At 42.4% G+C, this 25,557-nt stretch overlaps 1 protein-coding gene across 7 annotated transcripts in view; it reads right to left on the reverse strand.

Annotated features, from left to right (window-relative positions):
• sulf2a (sulfatase 2a) overlaps positions 1 to 25,557 on the reverse strand; it is a 64,936-nt gene that overhangs the window by 11,935 nt on the left and 27,444 nt on the right. For 5 of the 7 annotated variants that reach the window (XM_054784039.1, XM_054784036.1, XM_054784035.1 and 2 more), the window contains 12 exons: positions 8,472 to 8,713; positions 7,726 to 7,965; positions 7,505 to 7,656; positions 5,985 to 6,154; positions 3,864 to 4,014; positions 3,506 to 3,681; positions 2,618 to 2,746; positions 2,324 to 2,380; positions 2,093 to 2,222; positions 1,756 to 1,948; positions 1,342 to 1,600; positions 729 to 825 (listed from right to left, as the gene is read on the reverse strand). In XM_054784039.1, coding sequence (XP_054640014.1) covers positions 729 to 825; positions 1,342 to 1,600; positions 1,756 to 1,948; positions 2,093 to 2,222; positions 2,324 to 2,380; positions 2,618 to 2,746; positions 3,506 to 3,681; positions 3,864 to 4,014; positions 5,985 to 6,154; positions 7,505 to 7,656; positions 7,726 to 7,965; positions 8,472 to 8,658 — 1,941 coding nt within the window. In that variant the 5' untranslated portion in view covers positions 8,659 to 8,713. Of the gene's footprint in view, positions 1 to 728; positions 826 to 1,341; positions 1,601 to 1,755; positions 1,949 to 2,092; positions 2,223 to 2,323; positions 2,381 to 2,617; positions 2,747 to 3,505; positions 3,682 to 3,863; positions 4,015 to 5,984; positions 6,155 to 7,504; positions 7,657 to 7,725; positions 7,966 to 8,471; positions 8,714 to 18,225; positions 18,295 to 25,557 lie in introns of all 7 variants that reach the window. The other 2 variants (XM_054784034.1, XM_054784037.1) reach the window with 2 other exon arrangements.

Below are 25,557 nucleotides of genomic sequence, written 5' to 3' on the forward strand. Positions count from 1 at the left end.
CCAGGTCTGGCTCCAGAGGAGGTCCCGGTGACCTGCATCTGGGCAAGGGAAAATGTGGTCCAACTTAGCTCCTAGGACCATCGGGTCACGCAAACTCCTCCACCACGATAAGGTGGTAGCTCAGGGAGGAGACATGATCAGCAACAATAAGACAAAATCGCTCACACGGTAGTATTGGGAAAGTTTCTTGTTGTATCATCTCCAACGGAATGTGGGTCGATCGCATGGCGTTAACAAAAAGATGGACGCCAGCCTATCATCCATCCCCACTTGGACGTTTGTCACCTGGTTGATATGCAAGACAGCCAGGCTGACACGTACATACCACCACTACCACCAGCTGTGTTTACAGCACATTGTGCAACTCTACAGGATCTCTGTAGGGACTTCATCTACCGAGCTAATTAGTTAGCCCCCAAATGATTTATTCTAAACTTAAAAGCTTTCAAACTGAGTAGGGAAGAAGGACCAAAGTAAGAAGCCAAAAACATACCACTTCCACATGGAATGGGAGGAGAACTTTTTTTTCCACTATGTCATGTTGGACTCTTCATCCATGGCTGCTAGTTAAGGTAAGGTAATGTCATGTAAGGCAATGTCTCATCAATGTAACCTATTAGAATGTTTAGGACTAATGGCAGGCCATAGTCAACCACAAATACATTCATTCATTCATTGTTAAAAAAGGCCATAGAGTGAGGGATGACTGTATAGAAATATGGCCGTACCTCATGCTCAATATGCAGCTTGTGGTCTTTCCATGCCTGCAGGGACTTATAAAGGCCACCATCACATTTCACTGTGTCATTCATGAGAATGGAGCACCTGTACACGTCAGAAAACAAAGATGGCAAATGACTCTTAGTATCACCCCAAGGATATCAGTCCCAGCGTACAGCGTGATGTTTACAAGGTGCAGAGAACCACAGTGTCTGATATCGTTTATCCTGATTTCATGCATGCGTTATTCATTCATGAACATCACAGCGTCTGATATCGTTTATCCTGATTTCATGCATGTGTTATTCATTCATGAACATCACAGCGTCTGATATCGTTTATCCTGATTTCATGCATGCGTTATTCATTCATGAACATCACAGCGTCTGATATCGTTTATCCTGATTTCATGCATTATTTTATTTGTCTATCCGAAATTGTATATCTTCTTCTGCTACGGAATCACCATCTACAAACTGGACCGTATCACACTTTCTCATTGTATTCTTTCCTTATGAAAAAGGTCGTAAGTGAAGATGTTAAACACAGGAAGTGAGCGGGGGGGAGGGGGGGGAAGTACCATGACACTAAGCCTCAACGGGCGCAGGTGCACATACACACCTGTATGTGACCTTGAGAGCAGCAGGTGGAGTGAGTATGTTCGTAGCGGGCCTGGCTGTGACTCCCACGCCACTGAACTCTTCATCGTCCTCCCCGCGCCCCAATCCTCCGCTTCTATCTCGTGCCCAGCTGCTGTTCTGGAAGCCCGCGGGTTGATGGTGGGACTCCTCCAGGTCCACAGCGTACAAGTCTCCATCGAGCTCAAATGACACGGAGCGGGCCCAACGCTTCCTGGATGCAGACTTGATAGACTTCATCTCTGAAAAGAAGACGATGATGACGTAAACACGAGATATTGTCGTCTCACAAAGCAGATTCATGTGATACTCTAGTCTCTGTAGTCACTCGAGCAGGCCACTAGATGGCAGCACACACACAAGGACGAGATAAGAAGTGATGTCAAAATGGCCTTACTCTTCTTTGGCTTCAGGGCTGATGTTTTAATGCCCACATTGGCGCAGTTGCAGCCGTGGGCTGCGGATGAAGGAAGCAGCCGGGAGCCGCCGCTGGCCATCAGAGCCCGCATCCGTGGGGCATAGAGACTCGTCACGCCCTTGCACTTATACAGCCTCAGCTTGCCAGTGGGCTCCTCCACACACTGCCACTTCTGAATCAGAAGAAAACGTCATCAGATGAATGTAAATAGAAGATGTAACAACACTGAAATATCAGAGGAGTACTATGACTGTTATCTCCTCACAGCATACGTCACAGCTCATGTCTGCTCTCCAGACACTTGAAGGTCAGATACCTGTCCTGGCTGCTGACAGGAAGTCTGGTACTCTGCCTTCTGGCACAGCTCCCTCACTCGCTGGTATTTGGGCAGGAAGTTCTCCTCCTGGGCCATTTCCTTCCCATCAGCTCTCTTGTGAGGAGGCTTTCTGAAAGAACAGGGAATGAATCATAGTCCAGACCTCCAGGAAGCCAGGGATGGGCAGGAGACAATGAAAACACGCTAGAAAGGTCACTGGATACGCCATACCCTCTCTCCACAAGGAAGGAATCTCTCCAAGTTTTACTTTTCCTGTTTAAATGGAACCTGTTAAAAGGGAGGAATAAAGTGTTTGATATTTGCACTGAACCACACACACACACACACACACACACACACACACACACACACACACTTCAAATGTCATTCTTCAAATTGTCAGATTGAGGGCCCTGAAAATAATGAGGCCAAATGCCGCAGTGGATTGTGGTCCTCAAATCCAACGGAAATGTCATTCTTCAAATTGCTTTGTGAATGCCAAGATAAAAAGAAGCGGGTGTCTACCTGTTGACTGGTTTGTCGGTGTCCAGCAGCCTAAGGATGGACTTGCCGTCCATTTCAGCAGGAATATCAACTCCGGCCATGTCCAGCAGCGTTGGCGCCAAATCAATGTTCAGCACCATATGTGGGTTACTGCAAGGCAAAAAAAACCACAGCAAGCACACAATGAACACACAAAATGACGCAAAAGCGCATCCTAACTACGGTTGGGCATCGAGCATCGATGGGAACCGGGATTTTCCCAACATTCCCATTCTCCTGGAATCGTTCATCTTTAACATTTCCGTGCCTACATTTGGTGATCGACCAGCCCGCCGACCGGCAACAATGGCGGCATAACACCAATGAGGAAGAAGCAGCTGAATAAATGAACAATAAATGATGCCAATCTTATGCCAACATTGAATGATGCTTTATACTGCAAATACGGCGGCCAACTCAAACATCGCGAGTATCGTAAGGCTGTGTACTTCTTCATAAGACGACCTGACATTAATGCTAGCTTTAGCCAGGAAGTTGACCACACCCCACGTTAAGTGTTACATTCACTGTGGTTGTTTCACGTTGGACGTTGGAGATTTGTCTCCGTAGCAACAGCAGTAGTTCCCCCCCACTGTGCCCTGACTGCTCTGTAATGGTGAGGGGAGCTCGCATGGGAAGAGTCGCTGGAATCGCTGGTTGTTTATACGAGAAACTGTCAGAGCTGTTCAGACATTTCATCCAAGAACTTTGGTTAGCGCCCTCATTGGACCGTGCAAACTTTTACGACCCTGCCTCTGAAAAGAATCGGAATGGAGAATCGTTACGAACCAGGATGGAAATGAGGAATCGGAATGAAAACCGGAATCAGACGACGCCCAACCCTAATCCTAACATGCGTCTGTCACTCACATGGCACCTTGCTCCACATGTGGCCCCCGCACGTAGAAGGGAACACGGATATCGAAGTCGTAAGGCATTGATTTGCCTTTGACCAGGCCAAACTGACCAATGTGGTAGCCGTGGTCTGACGTGTAGATGATGTAGGTGTTGTCCACTTCACCTGTCTCCACCAACATGTTGTACACCTACGGGGGACGGAACACACGGAACACTCATCCAGAGTGGAAAGGCTTCAAAGAAAAGGACGTTGAATGATGTAACACGTGTACAGTAGATGTAATACAGGAGATAAAACAGTGCCAGCTAGAAAAAGCGCAGGTCTCTCAGGACTCGCTTGTGAGTCTGTGTGTGTTTCTTGGCCTCCTACCTTCTCCATGCTGTCATCCACAGACAGCAGGGTCTGCATCCTCCTGCGCTGCAGCATGTTAGTGAACTGCATGTGGACGGGTTTCATGGGCCCCGTGTAGCGGAGGATCCAGTGTTTGTCGGGGTTGGGAGCGTAGTTGTAGCTTGGAGTTCTGGAACAGGAACACACCTGAATGCCATGCTGTCGACAATTCATGTTTGCTTCTTTGAAATCTTAAAGAGAAAATAGTCAATCACAAGCGTGTTTTGCAGGTCCAGTGCAGTTTTGCATGTTGTTATTCCAATAATCACATACACCTGGAGTGTAGGTACACAGCAGTAGTACACAGCAGTACACAGCAGTACACAGCAGTAAAACACTTCTACATAACACGACACAATCCATTCCATTCCTGTATAGTGCATGAAACGTCTCATGGATTACCTGCACAAGTGTTTTGCTTTTTCTTGATGCATTTGCAGAGATTAGCCGGGGGCCAGCGCTCACTGTGCAACTCTCCATCTAAACGCTAGGGGCAGTGTTTTCCTGAGCGTGAGTCATTGACTATTTCGTTTCTGGCATAGTAAACAGTGGTGACTAAAGCGACATCCACGTCAAACAAACGTGTTACACAAGCGGTCATACGTGCAACCTTTTTCCACTCAGACGCTCTTCGAGTTGCTCCCTTGCTTTTTTTGTTACGGCGGACTTTTTGGCGCTTCCACGAGAGGGAGGAACTGGAAATGATGTGGAAAAAAAGCAGGCTAATCGTAGATCCACAGTCCGTGTTGACGAGACGTTTGATTTATGTGGAGGTGCACATCAAGCTAAGACGAAGGGTTTGGAGGGTGCGAAGACGGCCGGCTTGACTTTGTATGTTTGTTAACTGCAAATACGCAATTGATTAGCTTCTATTAACTTATTTTTATACTTGGAGCACGATGTGCGACATTCTCATTGCTTTCTATGGGGACATTTGAAAACACTATCAGACTGGATTGAGTTTGACCTAAAAGGATCCACTGTCAAGCACAAAGTCTTCGCTGCGTTCTCACAGCAATGACCTTTGTCAATGTCTGCTGACCTTTTCATTCCCAAAGTAGGCGGGAAGACGTTAATGCAATAGCGAACGGGAAGCTCTGCCAAACACGTAAAATGCAAAGCAGTGCAATCAATGGGCTCGAGCACAGTGTGATCAATATCCTCTACAAATCACTTATTTGGGAATAAACAATGCTAAATCACAAAGGAGACCCAAAATACAAATGAATTTAATCTTTAAACGAGATCGATTAGACTCTAAATAACTGCTAATGTCTTGTGGCCTCGCTAATGTAGTGTAAACAAGGTGCCAAGGTGAGAAGTTTTATCAGCAGAGGGCAACAGGAAATCACTGCCTCTCTCTTAATGTGGTAGCCCAGAAAGGGGGGGGGGATATGCAGTGAAAAAAGAAGCAGACAAACACACAGAAAAATGACCCCGGGGATGCAAATGTATGGAGAAGGAGCAATTAAAAGTTAGCGTGAAAGCACTGGGGCCAAATTTTCAGACTATTCTGTGTCTAAAGTTAATGATGCTGGGGGCGATTAGATTCATCAGAAGAATGGGAAGTCAGAGGGAGAGAGTAGCGACTGCAGCCTAATTACTGGTCCTGGATTTGTCTCTGAGGGCCAACAGCAGACCCCCTATTAGCCAGCAGCACCAGTCCACCAGTCCGGTGCTCCATGGGTGGATGCGTCTGTCATCATTAGCTATGCATTACTTTGACAACATTCATGCCTCACTTTGATCATTGCTGACAAAATGGTACAAATCAGCACGGCAGCACTAGCATGGACTACACGTGAGCCAAGTGGACTGCAGCTACGCTCTGACGAGGCTTCATTGCCAACTGCATTCTGCCAGCAGAGAAAGATAAGACGCAGATGAGATGATTGAATTTGTTATTGAATTATGGCAAAATGAAATGAAGCGTGAACGTGAAGATGACTCATGAGTCGGCAAGCAGATGCGGATGTCAAAATGTACGCTTAACAGCAAGGATGAATTAGGCTTGCTGTGTCCGTTCAAGGACAGTCTCTGTCCTTTCAGGTGCAAGTCCACATGCGTGTTCACTCGAAATGGCATGGCTCGTGTTCTCACATGTGCTGAGAAGCGTTGGGGAAGGCAGCGCTGTACTGGGGGGCAGAGTCCTCCGGACCGTGCGGTGCAACATGGCTCAGAACCATCATGACGGGGCGGTTAGGATACATCCTCTTGGACATTCGAAAGTAGCTGATGCTGTCGTTGGTGATGACGTCTGTCAGGTAGTCCTGTGGAGATAAGACACGTAGCGACAACAATCACTGATGCTACACGTGCATGGAGGTATGCTGATGACCTGGAGCATCCAGGTGGGCTGACTACGAATGAAAAACATCAGGACCACATCAGTGCTTGATGATGTCTGATGATTATGTTGTGGGGCCGCACGGTGGCCGAGCGGTTAGCATGTTGGCCGCAGTCAGGAGACGGGGAGGATCTGGGTTCTCTTGAGGTTTTGTCGTCTCGTACTCCCCCAGAACTCGCAGAAGTAATTCCACTCCTGGTAAGCGGAAGACGACCGACTTAGGCGCATCCAGTCTTTCTTCTTCTATGGTTTGGAGTGTCACGTGGTTCCGTCTGCGTGGCGCTTATAAAGACAACTGAGAAAGACGGAAAACAAAAGCCCCCCCCAAAAGCAACTCATATTCTGCAGATTATGAGCCGCAAGTAGTGAACTATGCTATGGAAGTTTGGAGTGAATGAGAAACTTGCAAAAAGCGGAGGATAATCAAACTGCACTGAAGAAAACCAAACAAAGCTAATCGCAGACTAAAAGCTAGCTGGCCACAGCTACAGGAGCAAGTTGATAAATGGCTGCTGGAACAACGTGTGGTGTTCAGGGCACGTCCGACCGGGGGGAGGCCTCGGGGACGACCCAGGACACGTTGGAGAGACTATATCCCTCAGCTGGCCTGGGAACACTTCGAGATCCGCCAGGAGGAGCTGAACAAAGTAGCTGGGGGCAGGGAAGTCTGGGCTTCCCTTCTTAGGCTGCCGCCCCCTCGACCCCACCTCAGATAAGTGGAAGAAGATGTAAGGATGGAAATGTGACTTTTCGTCCAGTGCGACTTATTTACGTTTTTTTTCCTCTTAATTCTGGATGGTGAGACTTATAGTCTGGAAAATACGGTCATTTTTGAAAAAGCACGACAGAGTGAGGGTGCGACGTTGAAACGCGATGTAGCGAGGGCCGACTGTATGCAGTTTTAGTGCAAACCATTGTAAGAGGACCTTTAGTTCTTCCGTCTAAAATGACACCCGAACACAGAACAGGAAAAGCTGGTTTCATCCAAAAAGGAAGGAATGTTGATGTTTAGACTTCTGGGGCTGGTAAACGCTCTTGGCTGTCACTGTGATTGGTGGATAATAAAGAAGTGGGGCAGCGAAGGAGAAACGTGTGTGAGTTTAAGAACAGCGTGTTGGCGTAGTGTGTCGGCAATGAACCTTCAAAAGGACTCCACATTACACTGACCACACGTTACAGCTTGCCACTCTCAATTTTGATAGCATCATCAACACACGATGTGGTTACTTCAAGTCTTGTGGTTGTGTCGGGCCCTCCTAGGGTCTACTCGCACCTTGGGATAGTGACTGCTGTGTTTCTCTCGTACTCCATTCCGACAGAGGGTGTAGTTGTAGAAGCGTGAGTTCTTCACCAGGGCCACCCATTCCCTCCAGCCAGGGGGAACATAGGAGCCGTTGTACTCGTTGAGATACTTGCCAAAAAAAGCTAAAAACAGACCACATCATGTGATTTCATAGCAGAGGACACATACCGTACGTCAAAAGCCCTTTTTACCAGTCCTGTAGCCGGAGCCGTTCAGGTGCACGGCAAAGGTGTGCGGCTCGTGGTGGGCCTGCCAGGACGGCGAGGAGCAGTTCTCGTTGTTGGTGTAGGTGTGGTGGTTGTGCACATACTTCCCCGTCAGGATGGAGGAACGGGACGGGCAGCACATCGGCGTGGTGGAGAAAGCGTTGGAGAAATGTGTGCCGCCCTTCTCCATGATGTGGCGGGTTTTGTTCATGGCCTGCATTGAGCCTGAAGGGAGGGGAGTGAGAATCAGAGCCAAGCTTTCCAGAAGGTGAAACATGGACACGGCATTGCAGCGAGAGAGGGAAAGGAAGGCAGTGTGTGCGGGGAAGAAGGAATAAATCTTTTTGCTTAAGTGTGACCCATTTGTAGTAAAAGCTTTTCAAGCTGATGCTAATTGTTTGGGGAAACAGATGCTTGACCATAAATTCCTGCTTTTCAATGAGAGTCCTCTCACCAGCCATCAGAGGAGGACAAAGGATGTCACCAAGGCTATTATACGGCCACTCCAGTCCAATACGCCACTAAAGAACTTAAGTGGGTAGGGAGATGGCCGGCGTTTGGCACCTTAACAATAGTGGGCAAAGGCAGCCTGGATTTCATGCCAGCGATGGGAGCACATGACTTTGACTAAGCCGGCTGTCACTGCGCCAAGAGGCTGCATCGGGCCAACTTTCTCCTGCTGGACAGAATAATGGTGTGCATGGGAGGTGAATAGAAAGCATGAGACTTACCCAGCTCTATATCCTGATCATCTGTCAGGATGAGGATGATATTTGGTCGAACGTTGCGCATTTGCCGGTCCCTTTGCAAGCGAGACCTCGTGCGATATCCAGACAGGTAACTAGAGCCCCGTGCCGCCGGTAGAACTCCTCCAAGGAGAAGGAGAAGGAGAAGGAGAAGTGGAAGAGGCTCTGCCATCACGATCACCTCCTCTCAGCCGCTCGTTTCACAGCGTTCAGCCAGCTTCCTCAACCTGAGAGACAAGGCCCAGATTGAGAAGGATGTACATGACACACACACACACACACACACACACACACACACAGACGGGGTAAAAAATAGCAGCTGAAGCCCTACACGACCATTACAGGCTGCTCTTCCATACAAATGCACCCGTTTGAGCTGAGCTCAGCTCATTAATCAATCATGAATGCTGCATTAGAGTGGTGTCATTGGCCGGGTGTAATGATCTCTGGTGATGAACACGTGGCTGCAAGGCCGGAGCTAATGGGCTTGGGCTGGGGGCCAACACAGCCCTCACCACCCGGTCAGAGGGTGAAGGAGGGATGGGGAGCAAAGGCGAATGACGAGAAGAGGATGATGATGATGACATGGTAACACTGTGGTACCACAGAACCAGACAGGAATACAGCATCAGACTAACATATTCACTGCATCACATTTCAGACTCAACAGTGAGCTCATTTTTTTAGCAATTCAAAAATGAAGTGAAGCAAATAACAATTAGATTTTTTTCTAAATTAAAATGAGAACTGTCAAATGATTCAAATGTTTTAATGAAATGAATGAATCATGATTATTATGTGTGAAAGATTCCCCTTTGGACCGTATTCAATAAAGAGGAAGATAACAGGATTACATGTATTTGTACGCATTAACGGACTGCCGCACGGCGTGGTTAGCATGTTGACCTCACAGTCACAGTCTGGAGATGGGAAGACCTGGGTTGGATTCTCCCTTGGGCATTTCTGTGTGGAGTTTGCATGTTCTCCCCGTGTGTGGGGGGGTTTTCTGGGTACTCCGGTTTCCTGTCACATTCCAAAAACATGCATGTTAGCTTCATTGGAGACTGTGTAGGCTCTCAGTCGTACAGGAGTTGTCCATCGAGGAAAAGGCTTCTTGAGACGTCATCTGTACTTCTGTGTAGAAGGTGTCGGACGTTTCGCTCCTCATCCGAAGAGCTTCGTCAGCAAACTAATAAGTGCTGGTAGCTTAGGCCTTAAATACAGTAAGAGTGGGCGGAATTGGTGTGCCAACACCCTCCTCCTATTGGTTCGTTACACTAAGCCTGGGCGGAGCAGTGGTATAATCCTATCCTGTTATTCACACCTACGATAAAAGGGAAGTGTCGCTCCCTGAATTGGGTATGAACGACTCTGATACTGGCTTGTTAGCATCTATTGTTCTGGCTCGGCCCTGCCTTCACCTCATTTGCAAGACTAAGAGCTGTGGGTTTTGGTCTCAGTAACCTGCTGAACACAGGGTCCAAATTAAACCTCAAACCACCATTCCGATTCAATGATGGGTTCTGTTGTTTGACAAAAATAGCTTCCTTAACTCCTCTTTCAAACCATCTGTTTTCTTTGGCCAAAATCTTAACCTCGCTGTCCTGAAAAGAGTGATTGGTAGCTTTCAGGTGTAGATGTACTGCTGATTGAGGACCACTAGCATTGTCCCTGCGATGTTGATAAAGCCTTTTTTGGAGCATTTGCTTAGTTTCCCCAATGTAGTGCTCTTTGCATTCCTCATCTTTACAGTGGATGGAATAGACCACATTGCTCTGTTTCTGGTTTGGAGCCTTGTCTTTAGGATGCACTAATTTTTGTCTCAGGGTATTTACTGGTTTGAAATAGGTAGGAATTTTGTGTTGCCATAAGATCCTCTGGAGTTTTTCGGAGACCCCCGCTACATAAGGGACTACCACTCCTCTCCTTTTTGCTTCTGTGGGCTTTTGGGTTTCTTTCCCTACTCTCTTCTTTTGACATTTGTTAAAAGCCCACCGTGGGTACCCACAGGTTGAGAGCGCTCTCTGGACATGTTGTGTCTCCTTTTTCTTTTTTTTTCCAACCCAAAAGCCCACAGAAGCAAAAAGGAGAGGAGTGGTAGTCCCTTATGTAGCGGGGGTCTCCGAAAAACTCCAGAGGATCTTATGGCAACACAAAATTCCTACCTATTTCAAACCAGTAAATACCCTGAGACAAAAATTAGTGCATCCTAAAGACAAGGCTCCAAACCAGAAACAGAGCAATGTGGTCTATTCCATCCACTGTAAAGATGAGGAATGCAAAGAGCACTACATTGGGGAAACTAAGCAAATGCTCCAAAAAAGGCTTTATCAACATCGCAGGGACAATGCTAGTGGTCCTCAATCAGCAGTACATCTACACCTGAAAGCTACCAATCACTCTTTTCAGGACAGCGAGGTTAAGATTTTGGCCAAAGAAAACAGATGGTTTGAAAGAGGAGTTAAGGAAGCTATTTTTGTCAAACAACAGAACCCATCATTGAATCGGAATGGTGGTTTGAGGTTTAATTTGGACCCTGTGTTCAGCAGGTTACTGAGACCAAAACCCACAGCTCTTAGTCTTGCAAATGAGGTGAAGGCAGGGCCGAGCCAGAACAATAGATGCTAACAAGCCAGTATCAGAGTCGTTCATACCCAATTCAGGGAGCGACACTTCCCTTTTATCGTAGGTGTGAATAACAGGATAGGATTATACCACTGCTCCGCCCAGGCTTAGTGTAACGAACCAATAGGAGGAGGGTGTTGGCACACCAATTCCGCCCACTCTTACTGTATTTAAGGCCTAAGCTACCAGCACTTATTAGTTTGCTGACGAAGCTCTTCGGATGAGGAGCGAAACGTCCAACACCTTCTACACAGAAGTACAGATGACGTCTCAAGAAGCCTTTTCCTTCATTGGAGACTCTAAATTGTCCATAGGTATGAATGTGATTGGTTGTCTATATGTGCCCTGCCATTGGCTGGACACCAGTCCTGGGTGTACCCCGCCTGGCGCCCAAAGTCAGCTGGGATAGGCTCCAGCATGCCCTAATGAGGAGAAGCGGCATAAATAATGGATGGATGGATATACGCATGAACAGATCCAATTGAGCTGAACATTTCAAAGTCTGCCTAGCGCTCTTTAATAGTAGCTCAACATTTCACTCACACTTTCACAGTATTACTATGAGCCATGATGGGTTGCGTTCAAAGACACCACGTAACTTCACGTTTTGAGTGTGGATCAAGGGTGCCCATTATGTTGACTGCGAGCAACCGGTCCATTGCGAAGGTAGTTTGGGTCCATGGCTGAAACGTCACCTTGTAGATGTCACATTTTTGTTACACATGTCGAAAGAAAAGTATTGTTTGTTACGGATGTAGAAAGAAAAGTACTGTTTGTGACGTATGTAGTAATAAAAGTACTGTTTGTTACGTATGTAGAAAGAAAAGTATTGTTTGTTACGTATATAGAAAGAAAAGTACTATTTGTTACGTATGTAGAAAGAAAAGTACTATTTGTTACGTACGTAGAAAGAAAAGTACTGTTTGTTACATACGTAGAAAGAAAAGTACTATTTGTTACATATATAGAAAGAAAAGTACTATTTGTTACGTATGTAGAAAGAAAAGTATTGTTTGTTACGTATATAGAAAGAAAAGTACTATTTGTTACGTATATAGAAAGAAAAGTATTGTTTGTTATGTACGTAGAAAGAAAAGTACTATTTGTTACGTATGTAGAAAGAAAAGTATTGTTTGTTACGTACGTAGAAAGAAAAGTATTGTTTGTTACGTATGTAGAAAGAAAAGTACTATTTGTTACGTATGTAGAAAGAAAAGTATTGTTTGTTACGTATGTAGAAAGAAAAGTACTATTTGTTACGTATGTAGAAAGAAAAGTATTGTTTGTTACGTACGTAGAAAGAAAAGTACTATTTGTTACGTATATAGAAAGAAAAGTATTGTTTGTTACGTATATAGAAAGAAAAGTACTATTTGTTACGTATGTAGAAAGAAAAGTACTATTTGTTACGTATATAGAAAGAAAAGTACTATTTGTTACATATGTAGAAAGAAAAGTACTATTTGTTACGTATATAGGAAGAAAAGTACTATTTGTTACGTATGTAGAAAGAAAAGTACTATTTGTTACGTAAGTAGAAAGAAAAGTACTATTTGTTACGTATGTAGAAAGAAAAGTATTGTTTGTTACGTATGTAGAAAGAAAAGTATTGTTTGTTACGTACGTAGAAAGAAAAGTACTGTTTGTTACATACGTAGAAAGAAAAGTACTATTTGTTACGTATATAGAAAGAAAAGTACTATTTGTTACGTATGTAGAAGGAAAAGTATTGTTTGTTACGTATATAGAAAGAAAAGTACTATTTGTTACGTATGTAGAAAGAAAAGTACTATTTGTTACGTATATAGGAAGAAAAGTACTATTTGTTACGTATGTAGAAAGAAAAGTACTATTTGTTACGTACGTAGAAAGAAAAGTACTATTTGTTACGTATATAGAAAGAAAAGTATTGTTTGTTATGTACGTAGAAAGAAAAGTACTATTTGTTACGTATGTAGAAAGAAAAGTATTGTTTGTTACGTACGTAGAAAGAAAAGTATTGTTTGTTACGTATGTAGAAAGAAAAGTACTATTTGTTACGTATGTAGAAAGAAAAGTATTGTTTGTTACGTATGTAGAAAGAAAAGTACTGTTTGTTACGTATGTAGAAAGAAAAGTATTGTTTGTTACGTACGTAGAAAGAAAAGTACTATTTGTTACGTATGTAGAAAGAAAAGTATTGTTTGTTACGTATGTAGAAAGAAAAGTACTATTTGTTACGTATGTAGAAAGAAAAGTATTGTGGTTACGTATATAAAAAGAAAAGTACTGTTTGTTACGTACGTAGAAAGAAAAGTACTATTTGTTACATATATACGTAGAAAGAAAAGTACTATTTGTTACGTATGTAGAAAGAAAAGTATTGTTTGTTACGTACGTAGAAAGAAAAGTAGAATTTGTTACGTATATAGAAAGAAAAGTACTATTTTTTACGTTTGTAGAAAGAAAAGTATTGTTTGTTACGTATATAGAAAGAAAAGTACTATTTGTTACGTATGTAGAAAGAAAAGTACTATTTGTTACGTACGTAGAAAGAAAAGTACTGTTTGTTACATACGTAGAAAGAAAAGTACTATTTGTTACGTATGTAGAAAGAAAAGTACTATTTGTTACGTATATAGGAAGAAAAGTACTATTTGTTACGTATGTAGAAAGAAAAGTACTATTTGTTACGTACGTAGAAAGAAAAGTACTATTTGTTACGTATATAGAAAGAAAAGTATTGTTTGTTATGTACGTAGAAAGGAAAGTACTATTTGTTACGTACGTAGAAAGAAAAGTACTGTTTGTTACATACGTAGAAAGAAAAGTACTATTTGTTACGTATGTAGAAAGAAAAGTACTATTTGTTACGTATATAGGAAGAAAAGTACTATTTGTTACGTATGTAGAAAGAAAAGTACTATTTGTTACGTATATAGAAAGAAAAGTATTGTTTGTTATGTACGTAGAAAGAAAAGTACTATTTGTTACGTATGTAGAAAGAAAAGTATTGTTTGTTACGTACGTAGAAAGAAAAGTATTGTTTGTTACGTATGTAGAAAGAAAAGTACTATTTGTTACGTATGTAGAAAGAAAAGTATTGTTTGTTACGTATGTAGAAAGAAAAGTACTATTTGTTACGTATGTAGAAAGAAAAGTATTGTTTGTTACGTACGTAGAAAGAAAAGTACTATTTGTTATGTATGTAGAAAGAAAAGTACTATTTGTTACGTATATAGAAAGAAAAGTACTATTTTTTACGTATGTAGAAAGAAAAGTACTATTTGTTACGTACGTAGAAAGAAAAGTACTATTTGTTACGTATGTAGAAAGAAAAGTATTGTTTGTTACGTATGTAGAAAGAAAAGTACTGTTTGTTACGTATGTAGAAAGAAAAGTATTGTTTGTTACGTACGTAGAAAGAAAAGTACTGTTTGTTACATACGTAGAAAGAAAAGTACTATTTGTTACGTATATAGAAAGAAAAGTACTATTTGTTACGTATGTAGAAAGAAAAGTATTGTTTGTGACGTATATAGAAAGAAAAGTACTATTTGTTACGTATGTAGAAAGAAAAGTACTATTTGTTACGTATATAGGAAAAAAAGTATTGTTTGTTATGTACGTAGAAAGAAAAGTATTGTTTGTTACGTATATGGAAAGAAAAGTACTATTTGTTATGTACGTAGAAAGAAAAGTACTATTTGTTACGTATGTAGAAAGAAAAGTACTATTTGTTAGGTACGTAGAAAGAAAAGTACTGTTTGTTACATACGTAGAAAGAAAAGTACTATTTGTTACGTATATAGAAAGAAAAGTACTATTTGTTACGTTTGTAGAAAGAAAAGTATTGTTTGTTACGTATATAGAAAGAAAAGTACTATTTGTTACGTATGTAGAAAGAAAAGTACTATTTGTTACGTATATAGGAAGAAAAGTACTATTTGTTACGTATGTAGAAAGAAAAGTACTATTTGTTACGTATGTAGAAAGAAAAGTATTGTTTGTTACGTATGTAGAAAGAAAAGTATTGTTTGTTACGTACGTAGAAAGAAAAGTACTATTTGTTAGGTACGTAGAAAGAAAAGTACTGTTTGTTACATACGTAGAAAGAAAAGTACTATTTGTTACGTATATAGAAAGAAAAGTACTATTTGTTACGTATGTAGAAAGAAAAGTATTGTGGTTACGTATATAGAAAGAAAAGTACTGTTTGTTACATACGTAGAAAGAAAAGTACTATTTGTTACGTATGTAGAAAGAAAAGTATTGTGGTTACGTATATAGAAAGAAAAGTACTGTTTGTTACGTACGTAGAAAGAAAAGTACTATTTGTTACGTATATAGGAAGAAAAGTACTATTTGTTACGTATGTAGAAAGAAAAGTACTATTTGTTACGTACGTAGAAAGAAAAGTACTATTTGTTACGTATGTAGAAAGAAAAGTATTGTTTGTTACGTATGTAGAAAGAAAAGTACTATTTGTTACGTATGTAGAAAGAAAGGTATTGTGGTTACGTATATAGAAAGAAAAGTACTGTTTGTTACATACGTAGAAAGAAAAGTACTATTTGTTACGTATGTAGAAAGAAAAGTATTGTGGTTACGTATATAGAAAGAAAAGTACTGTTTGTTACGTACGTAGAAAGAAAAGTACTATTTGTTACGTATATAGGAAGAAAAGTACTATTTGTTACGTATGTAGAAAGAAAAGTACTATTTGTTACGTACGTAGAAAGAAAAGTACTATTTGTTACGTATGTAGAAAGAAAAGTATTGTTTGTTACGTATGTAGAAAGAAAAGTACTATTTGTTACGTATGTAGAAAGAAAGGTATTGTGGTTACGTATATAGAAAGAAAAGTACTGTTTGTTACATACGTAGAAAGAAAAGTACTATTTGTTACGTATGTAGAAAGAAAAGTATTGTGGTTACGTATATAGAAAGAAAAGTACTGTTTGTTACGTACGTAGAAAGAAAAGTACTATTTGTTACGTATATAGGAAGAAAAGTACTATTTGTTACGTATGTAGAAAGAAAAGTACTATTTGTTACGTACGTAGAAAGAAAAGTACTATTTGTTACGTATGTAGAAAGAAAAGTATTGTTTGTTACGTATGTAGAAAGAAAAGTACTATTTGTTACGTATGTAGAAAGAAAGGTATTGTGGTTACGTATATAGAAAGAAAAGTACTGTTTGTTACATACGTAGAAAGAAAAGTACTATTTGTTACGTATGTAGAAAGAAAAGTATTGTGGTTACGTATATAGAAAGAAAAGTACTGTTTGATGGCTTTGCTTGGTGTCATGAAGTCCACTACAGAAATCAGTGTTTTCTACACGTCTGCTTCTTAAACTATTATTTCAGGATGAAACCTTTTGAATACGTTGCCTTGACTTGGGCTGCAGGGTGTTTTGCATCATCATTTACATTTCTTGTGCATGGCTAATGTTTGATAGCAAATGCTAATACATGAAGTGTGTCTCATGAACGGTACGTAGCTATTTTCACTGACATATTACTCAGGTTAGGTAGACAGCTACTGAGGAATGATCTTTATTGCCATATTCCATTGAATTATGATAGCAACTACTTTGATGAGCTGTAAACTGAAATATCAATCATGAGTATTTAGTACAGTAGTTTCAACGTTTTTTCTTTGTCTATCTGTTTATTTAGGCCACACATACACACATACGTAATAAAGTTACAATGTTCAAAATGTCTGTGAATCCCTCTGGCTGTGGTCCAGTCACAATGAGGACGTGTCGGACCAGAGACGTGTTTGTTTGTGAGGTGGAGATAGATACGTATGTGCTGCTGGAATTGCACTGCTGTGGATGTGTTCAGGTCAGAATAAAGTTAGAAAAGAGCGTCAGACTCTGCGTGACGGACTCTATCGTCCTTCAGGCTGCCGTCATAACAGGGAGGTGTGGCTTGACAAGATGTTAATCACGCTAAACATGTTAACATAATTAATGGAATTAATTAGTGAACACCCTATTTTTGACAGCCCTAATTATTATGACAATTTTTTTTTTATTTCAATGTATTTTTTATTTTGTGATTCATGCACATTCATAAGGATTCACTAGCTGGTAGAGACCAAGCACCTATAGACATATAAACAGTTGCCTCGGATAAGATGATTGACATTGGTGCATGTAACAACCACATGGACTAAATACGCCACGGCATTAGAGAATGGGACACAAAAAGAAACCATTAAGCTGGCAAGCAGAACCAACACGCTGCAATGATGTGTTTATCTAATGGCACAATCAAAGCAGACACCCCGGTGACCAGAATCATAAACAGTTTGCGAGCAACTGAGGCACGTCCACTGAGATGCTCGGCTGTCAGAGAGAAGAAAATGCGTGTGAGTAACCACAATGAGGATGCGGCCAGAGCAAATCTTGTCAGCAGATGAAGACAATCACAACACTTCAGCCTGCTGGGACTTGTGCTCCTCCTTGGCAACAACATGGCTGGCATACAAGATGAGATGAGAACTGACTGGGGAATTACAGCTCCTAGATGCTGTGCTGTATGTACAATACGTGCATGATCACACGGACAAAAGCATTGGAGCTCGCTTGCGGCCGTCGCTAGTGAAGTTCTTCCACACGGAAGTCATTCAAGCGTGGCTTTAAGGTGCTGGCTGTGTGCACTGAGGCACAGCAGTTACTACAATGTACTACAAGGAAGCATTGCAATCTCCAAAATGTCTTGGTAAGAATGAGCAGGTCAGCCCAACCCTTCATTGATTAAAAGGTACTGTATCTCCTAGCTGATTTGGACTACATAATTGTGACAGTGGACATGTCATGTTTGCTTCAAGTACTAAGGGATTCCCTTCTGTTGACTTGAAACCACAACGTTGTTACGTTTCTACCTACACTGTCAAATCCAACAGCACTTTCAACTCCGACCAAGAAGTAGAACAAAGTTATGTAAAAAAAGAAGTTCATCTCACTTGAGTGGACCAAGTAAAACATAAATATCTATTGTGGTCAACTATAACTATAAAGTTCCATTTACTTGTTTTTTTCAAGGCAATCAGTTTGCATGTTTTTTTAAGTAAGGTTAACTAATGGATTTTAAAGTGTACAATAAAATATTGAAAGTTACCTCGTCCAAAGAACTTCAGATGAGTGTTCCAGATCAGACGTTTGCAGGCAGAGGCCCACGACTGGAAAGCTGAGGAGAGTTCAGCATACTGATAAATAAAAATACAAATAAGCATTTGACCCACTGCTGATGCGGTAAGTTGACCTTTTATGTGCCAGAAGAGACGCCAGAAGAAGCAATATTAAATACCAGTTAGGAATTTATTAGCATTTGCCTTTTAAGAACACATCTTCATTCTCATCCCAAAACATGATTTTATGTGCACAATGGTTATGCACAATTAAGTTCATGATTTATTTGTTAACAATTCAAGTCATTTCATATCCAGTGGAACCTTGGTTAGCGTCATGAATGCTTTGCCGTTGTCACGCCTGGCGTCGACACCAGCTAACATTTTGGGTTCAGGTTAGAACTTGTGTCATATTTCCTTTTCCTTGTTCATTATCTGCTTTTGTGTTATCACACAGATCCTGGGGATCTCTAGTTGGGCGGAGCTACAGAACAGGCACAGCTGTGCCTCATTCTCTGTTACCCCTTTTTAAGCTCACCTGTGGCGACTGGATGGCACTCGGTGATTCCTCGTGGCTGAACCTCCAAGTCGAGATCTGTGCTGCTGCTGCCGTTGGCCATCCAGTCCTGCCTGGTTTTTCCCACGGCTTCGTTTGTAGCTCCGCCTGACCAGTTTTGGTATTCCTTTAAGTTGTATATTATTCCATTTTCCCTCGATGCCCTTTTCTTTCCCTGGCATCGTAGTTTTTTGTTCCTGAGCTGTTTTGAAGTAGTATTAAAGAGACTATTCCATTCACAACTGGTGTACGCCTCTGCATACGACGATCCAGACACATGTCAGACAAATCCTCACAGCTGTGAGTTATTTCCTGAATGCAACAGTGTTTCTTATCAAAATGCTGCCACTTGCAACAATGTTTGGCTCCATTGTGGGTTATTTTGCAGCCGTAATCATTAAGAAAAGCAGAGACTTGCAGCCTAACCGTGTTAGTTAGCAAAGAACTACAGAGTCAACTGCTGATGACATCACAGACAGGGGGACGAAGCTGGGGGACAATGACCTCCAGTTACGGTTTCCATGCTAACATGCTGCTAACAGTGGTGTTTTGTGATGAAAATACGTTACGGACACAGCTGGTGTACGAATAATATGACAAGAAGCGGGCCACTTCAGTTTTAAGAAAAGTACCGTATTTTCACGACCATAAGGCGTACTTAAAAGTCTTAAACTTTGTCCAAAATGGGCGGGGAGCTTTATAATGCGGAGCACCGTATGTTATGTGTGTACCGAGCTCCAAAATCTCTAAGTGTTGCTGTGTGACTTTTATGAGCGCTCGCTCGACTGACTGTGAGCGTCTCCTGCCGACACGCTGCTTGTAAAGAGGAAAGGAAAGGTGGACGTGACTGAGGACGCTAAAGGCACGCCCCAGTAGTTATATAAGTATATTTTATGAAATGGCGCCATCTATCCATCCAACTACATCACCAACATGGACGACGTGCCGCTCACTTTCCACATCCTGGTGAAGCACACTGTAGAGAAGACCAGCACGGTAGCGATACACACAACGGGACACGAGAAGTCGGCTTTTACTGTTGTGCTTGGTTGCCATGGTAATGGACAGAAACTGCTACCTGCGGTAGACGCTGATGCTGCCTAAAGAAAAGTTTCCAGCCGGACCAAAGGGGCTGGAAGGACGATGACAAAATGACTGAGTGACGTGTACGGAAAGAGACCGGATGTTTTTTTCACACGCATCACCACCAATGAAGCAAATGAACTTGGAGCTTAACATCATTCCTGGAGGCTTGACGAAGGAACTCCAACCGCTGGACATCGGTGTAAACACGGCGTTTAAAGTGAAGTTGCGAGCGGCGTGGGAGAGATGGATGACAGCTAGCGAACACAGCTTCACTAATGGATTGTGGATGCTTGGGCTAACGTGTCTGATGCACTGTTGTTGGAGCTTTCACAAAAGCCAGCATCATTTCTGAGGCGCCGCACGGCAACGAGACTGACTGACAATGACGACAGGGAACCTGGCGTGTTTCATGGAGAACTTGCCCCGCTGTTCATTTAGGATATAGAAGATGAGGACTTTGATGGATGTGTGGATGAGGATTAATCAAAAATAACGTGAGTACATTGTTAAATACTTAAAGTACAACCCAACTCAGTTTTGCTCCCGCTGGCTTTTTAAAAACATACAATAGCATGCATGCTCGCGTATTGTAGCGTCGGTAGTGTTTTGGTGCAAATGCTCTTAAAGTTACATGTTTGAGCTACATAGTTGTTACTTATTGTTCTGCAAAAGTAGCGGTAGTGTCTTGTCTGTTTTTGCGTTGCTGTGTGATGTTTTTAGTTGTGCACCATGACTGAGACTGTTGTGTTGAGTGATGACCATTCTGATTTCAAGTGGGTTTGATAAACTGCATGAGAGTTCTGCTCTTAATTTATCTGAAGAAATAAAGCATTGTTGCTTCCTCACTGACTTCTGAGTAACATGGCGTGCATACCTGCGCCCAATAGCACGGTGCGCCTTGTGTATGTGTTAAATACAAAAATAGCACCTGTAGCTGAGACTGCGCCTTTTAATACGGTGCCCTTTATGGTCGTGCAAATACGGTACAATGAAAAAATATACGACAATATATTGCAATCTACTAATTTCATTTTGACCACGTTACACTCTTCCGTGTGTATGTTAGTGGCCCCGCCTAGACTGAGACAAAGAGACTGTATGGCTGACGAGGAAAACAGACACGCATGCACATGGCAATATATCGAGGCGGGCAAAATGATCAGGTTCATTTCCATTTATTGTGTGATTAATGAATTGATGTTTATTGTCCCAGACCCATGGCTCTCAAGACAGCTTTTTTTTCTCAGCGAGAAATGTCGTCACGTTTTAACCTCACAAGATCTTGTGACACACCTAACCGGGAAAAAACAAACCAAAAAAATACGCTAACCAGGGCGTTCACTAACCAAGGCTCGACTCCGTGTGTTTCAAACACGACCATGACAGATGAGAACCGTTTTGGACAGCAATCAATCAGCCAGTCCTGCCACAGCGCTGGGTTTTACATCTTTCACTTTTCTCTGGTTGATGTGTACGAGGCTGAAAAAAATATCCATCAGTGAAAAAAGCGGTTGCGACTTGTTTGTTATTGTCACAGGTGCGGTAGTGCAGACCAAGGCAGGCGGACAACAGAAGCACCGAGGATTGCAGGATGGAAAATACAAAAAAGGAGCAGAGGGAAACAAACTAACCACAAAGGATGACAGAAGACACGTGGAAGGCAAGAGATGCAGAAGGACAATAAGACAGTAAACGCAATCACGAGACACAGCGAATGGAGCACAGGTGTACGGTATGACCAAGTTCTACTTTCCTCCTGTCTGTATCCTTTTTTCTTTTTGGCAGGTGAACAAAGAGCAGCTACAAAAGAAAACCCAAGGGGGGAAAATCCTTGGCAACAGAGAGAATCTCCCTTCACAGGCTCTGTCTGCTACTAGCAGTGAATAGCTGCTACCAAAATGGGTTCAAGGGCATCAATGGCCAATGAAGAATGATGAAAAAGATCTTCTTCCACTGGCCCTTCTTTTCATCCTTCGTGGTGTGGAATGTACACTTGGTCCCTCTGATAAATGTTTGCCTGGGCTGATGTGGACTAAGCGTGCAAGACATGGTCCCAGGACTATGTGATGAAGCTCTGTTCTATCAATAGCAGAGCATGTTGGTGCTATTGACACGCTACAGTGGTGGATCATTCCTGACATGACTCCCATGAGGCCGACCCAGAGACTCATTGGATTTCCAGGCTTTGTCAGCTGTGAACGACACATATATTGGGAGTAAGTCACTGTTGATGTACTACACGGCTGATGGGGACGTCATACAACTTCATGTCTAAAAATCCAACTACCAAAATACTCCATTTATTAAGAAGGAATCCTACTTTGCAGAAATGATGAAGCAGGGATTACTGGATGTTCATGCTTTGGTGGGAAATTGCTACTTCATTCTATTAAGATAAACATCTTTTTTCTAAAAAAAAAAATATTGTTTTTAATGTAAAAAGCATATTTCTTGTTACTTTAATGGTGTGACTTTACTATTTTTGGTCTCTCTAGTGTACTATTGTAAAAAAAATGAATGTAAATGTTATCAAGCTGTTTCAATTAGGGATGTCCTGATCCACATTTTTTGGCTTCTGATCCTATCTGATTTTTTTTTATAGTCTTGCCAATCCGATCTGGTACAATGGTAAACATTTTTTTAATAATAAGCTTTTGTTCCAAACATGAATTTGTGGAATTGAATGTGGTTATGAAAATAGCTCTTCAAGGCATTCAAAAGAATGCAAGCAAAGTATTGCTGAATGTACTTTTTTATTCCACAGCATCAGCAACAATATTGTTTGGCTTTTGGAACAAACGTCTGGGAGTCAGCTCCCTAATCCAATAAAAGATCCAATAAAAGATCAAATTGGAAAAAATGGACGTGCAAAATACTTTTGGGGGGACCAATAAGCTGATACCTGAAATGTCTAGATGGCCAGCCATTGGCCACTACGTAGCTCCACCACTGCGTGCGAGCTCCCCACAGCAGCACAGCAGCCCGGGCACAATGGGGGGGGGGTCGACTAGCGCTGTAGCTCCGGAGCCCAACATCCAACATGAAACTAAGTTCACCACGGTAGACGGCGGACATTTCTGCACGGTGGTGTTGCCTTTTCTTTTTCTTTACCTCACCTACCGTGTTGGACTGTGGCCCAACTTTACCAACATGATACGCCAACCGGATCGGCCCGATCTGGTGGCGGAAGCCGATATTATCCAATCTTCAAAATGCAGCGGATCAGCAGCCCATGCTGATCCTGAAGATGAGATCGGGACATCGGTAGTTTCAAGGCTTTATTTCCATTTCCATTTCGACAGAGAGCAACATGAGTTTTAGTCAAGTCTTGGTGCTTGAAGAGAAACAGCTCAGGGAGTTTGGTAGAAAGTCCAGAATATGATATCATAGGAAATGTTTGAGGATGGAGGATCACGTAAGGCTATGCTAATGCAAAGTGATGCCTGTAAGTCAGCACAGGGAAGGAAAGTTCTGCTCTTCAGTCATGTGCTTGTAAGAGGCTCAGGGAGACAGGAGCGATGCATCACCGGATAAAAACTTAATGCTGCACATGTTTTATTGATAAGACTGAATTCTAAATAACGTGACAACAGAGTCGACCGTGTCACAGCACGGGCATGATGCTGAGACTGTGACATGGGTGGATACACACACCGCATCGGGATGTCACACTGGCCAACAGCACACACATCTGCACTCTTCAAGCTTCACAACTCAAGCCAGGCAGAGAAGAAACTTGGGAAGTGCTTGATAAAACTTCCAAAGACTCTGCAGAGGCGTTAATGTACTCTTTCCCTATAAATAAAACACACTGGGTGTTGAACGGCATAAAGTCTGATTCATCCATTCTGCACCCCCCCCGAGACAGATTGAAACCTACAATATGAGAAAACCAAGGAAAAAATAGATGTTTACTACAAAGCCAAGGAAAGAAGCCTGGCACATGCAGCATACAGTACATATACAGTGGGGCTAAAAAGCATTCAGTCAGCCACCAATTGCGCACGTTCTCCCACTCTCCCAATTTTCATCGTAGGTGTCCCTCAACTATGAGAGACAAAATGAGAGAAAAAAATCCAGAAAATCACATTGTCTGATTTTTAAAGAATTTATTTGCAAATGATGGTGGAAAATAAGTATTTGGTCACCTACAAACAAGCACGATTACTGGCTGTCACAGACCTGTAACTTCTTCTTTAAGGGGCTCCTCTGTCCTCCACTCGTTTCGTGTATTAATGGCACATATTTGAACTCATTATCAGTATAAAAGACACCTGTCCACAACCTGAAACAGTCAGACCTCAAACTCCACTATGGCCAAGCCAAATAGCTGTCAAAGGACACCAGAAACAAAATTGTAGAGCTGCACCAGGCTGGGAAGACTGAATCTGCAATAGGTAAGCAGCTTGGTGTGAAGAAATCAACTGTGGGAGCAATGATTAGAAAATGGAAGACATACAACACCACGGATAATCTCCCTCCATCTGGGGCTCCACGCAAGATCTCACCCTGTGGGGTCAAAATGGTCACGAGAACGGTGAGCAAGAATCTCAGAACCACACGGGGGGATCTAGTGAATGACCAGCAGGGAGCTGGGACCAAAGTAACAAAGGCTACCATCTGTACTACACTACACCGCCAGGGACTGAAATCCTGCAGTGCAGACGTGTCCCCCTGCTTAAGCCAGTGCATGTCCAGACTCGTCTGAAGTTTGCTAAAGAGCATTTGGATGATCCAGAAGAGGATTGGGAGAATGTGATATGGTTGGATGAAACCAAAATAGAACTTTTTGGTAGAAACTCAACTTCTCGTGTTTGGAGGAAAAACAATGCTGAGTTGAATCCTAAGAACACCATACCTACTGTGAAGCATGGGGGTGGAAACATCATACTTTGGGGCTATTTTTCTGCAGAGCGACCAGGACGACTGATCCGTGTGAAGGAAAGAATGAATGGGGCCATGTATCGTGTGATTTTGAGTGAAAACCTCATTCCATCAGCAAGGGCATTGAAGATGAAACGTGGCTGGTCTTTCAGCATGATAGTGATCCCAAACACACCGCCCGGGCAACCAAGGAGTGGCCTCGTAAGAACTATTTCAAGGTCCTGGAGTGGCCAAGCCAGTCTCCAGATCTCACCTCCGTAGACAATCTTTGGAGGGAGTTGAAAGTCCGTGTTGCGCAGCGACAGCCCCAAAACATCACTGCTCTAGAGGAGATCTGCGTGGAGGACTGGGCCAAAACACCAGCAACAGTGTGTGGAAACCTTGTGAAGATTTCCTGAAAACGTTTGACCTCTGTCATTGCCAACAAAGGGAAGATAACAAAGTATTGAGATGAACTTTTCTTATTGACCAAATACGTATTTTCCACCATCATTTGCAAATAAATTCTTTAAAAATCAGACAATGTGATTTTCTGGATTTTTTTTCTCATTTTGTCTCTCATAGTTGAGGGACACCTATGATGAAAATTGGAGACCTGTCATCTTTTAAGTGGGACAACGTGTGCAAATGGTGGCTGACTAAATACTTTTTTGCCCCACTGTACATATGTGATCTAATCAGCTGTGTTTGGTGAGACACAGAGGCCAAAGAACGTCTCCAGAACTCTCTTTCCAACTTCTATTGAGCGTGAAGGAGGTGCAGAGAAAAATGTGAGAACAGAAAAGAAGCTCGAAGC

This window comes from Dunckerocampus dactyliophorus, chromosome 8 (assembly GCF_027744805.1).
Source record: "Dunckerocampus dactyliophorus isolate RoL2022-P2 chromosome 8, RoL_Ddac_1.1, whole genome shotgun sequence".
In the NCBI taxonomy this organism is placed as follows: domain Eukaryota; kingdom Metazoa; phylum Chordata; class Actinopteri; order Syngnathiformes; family Syngnathidae; genus Dunckerocampus; species Dunckerocampus dactyliophorus.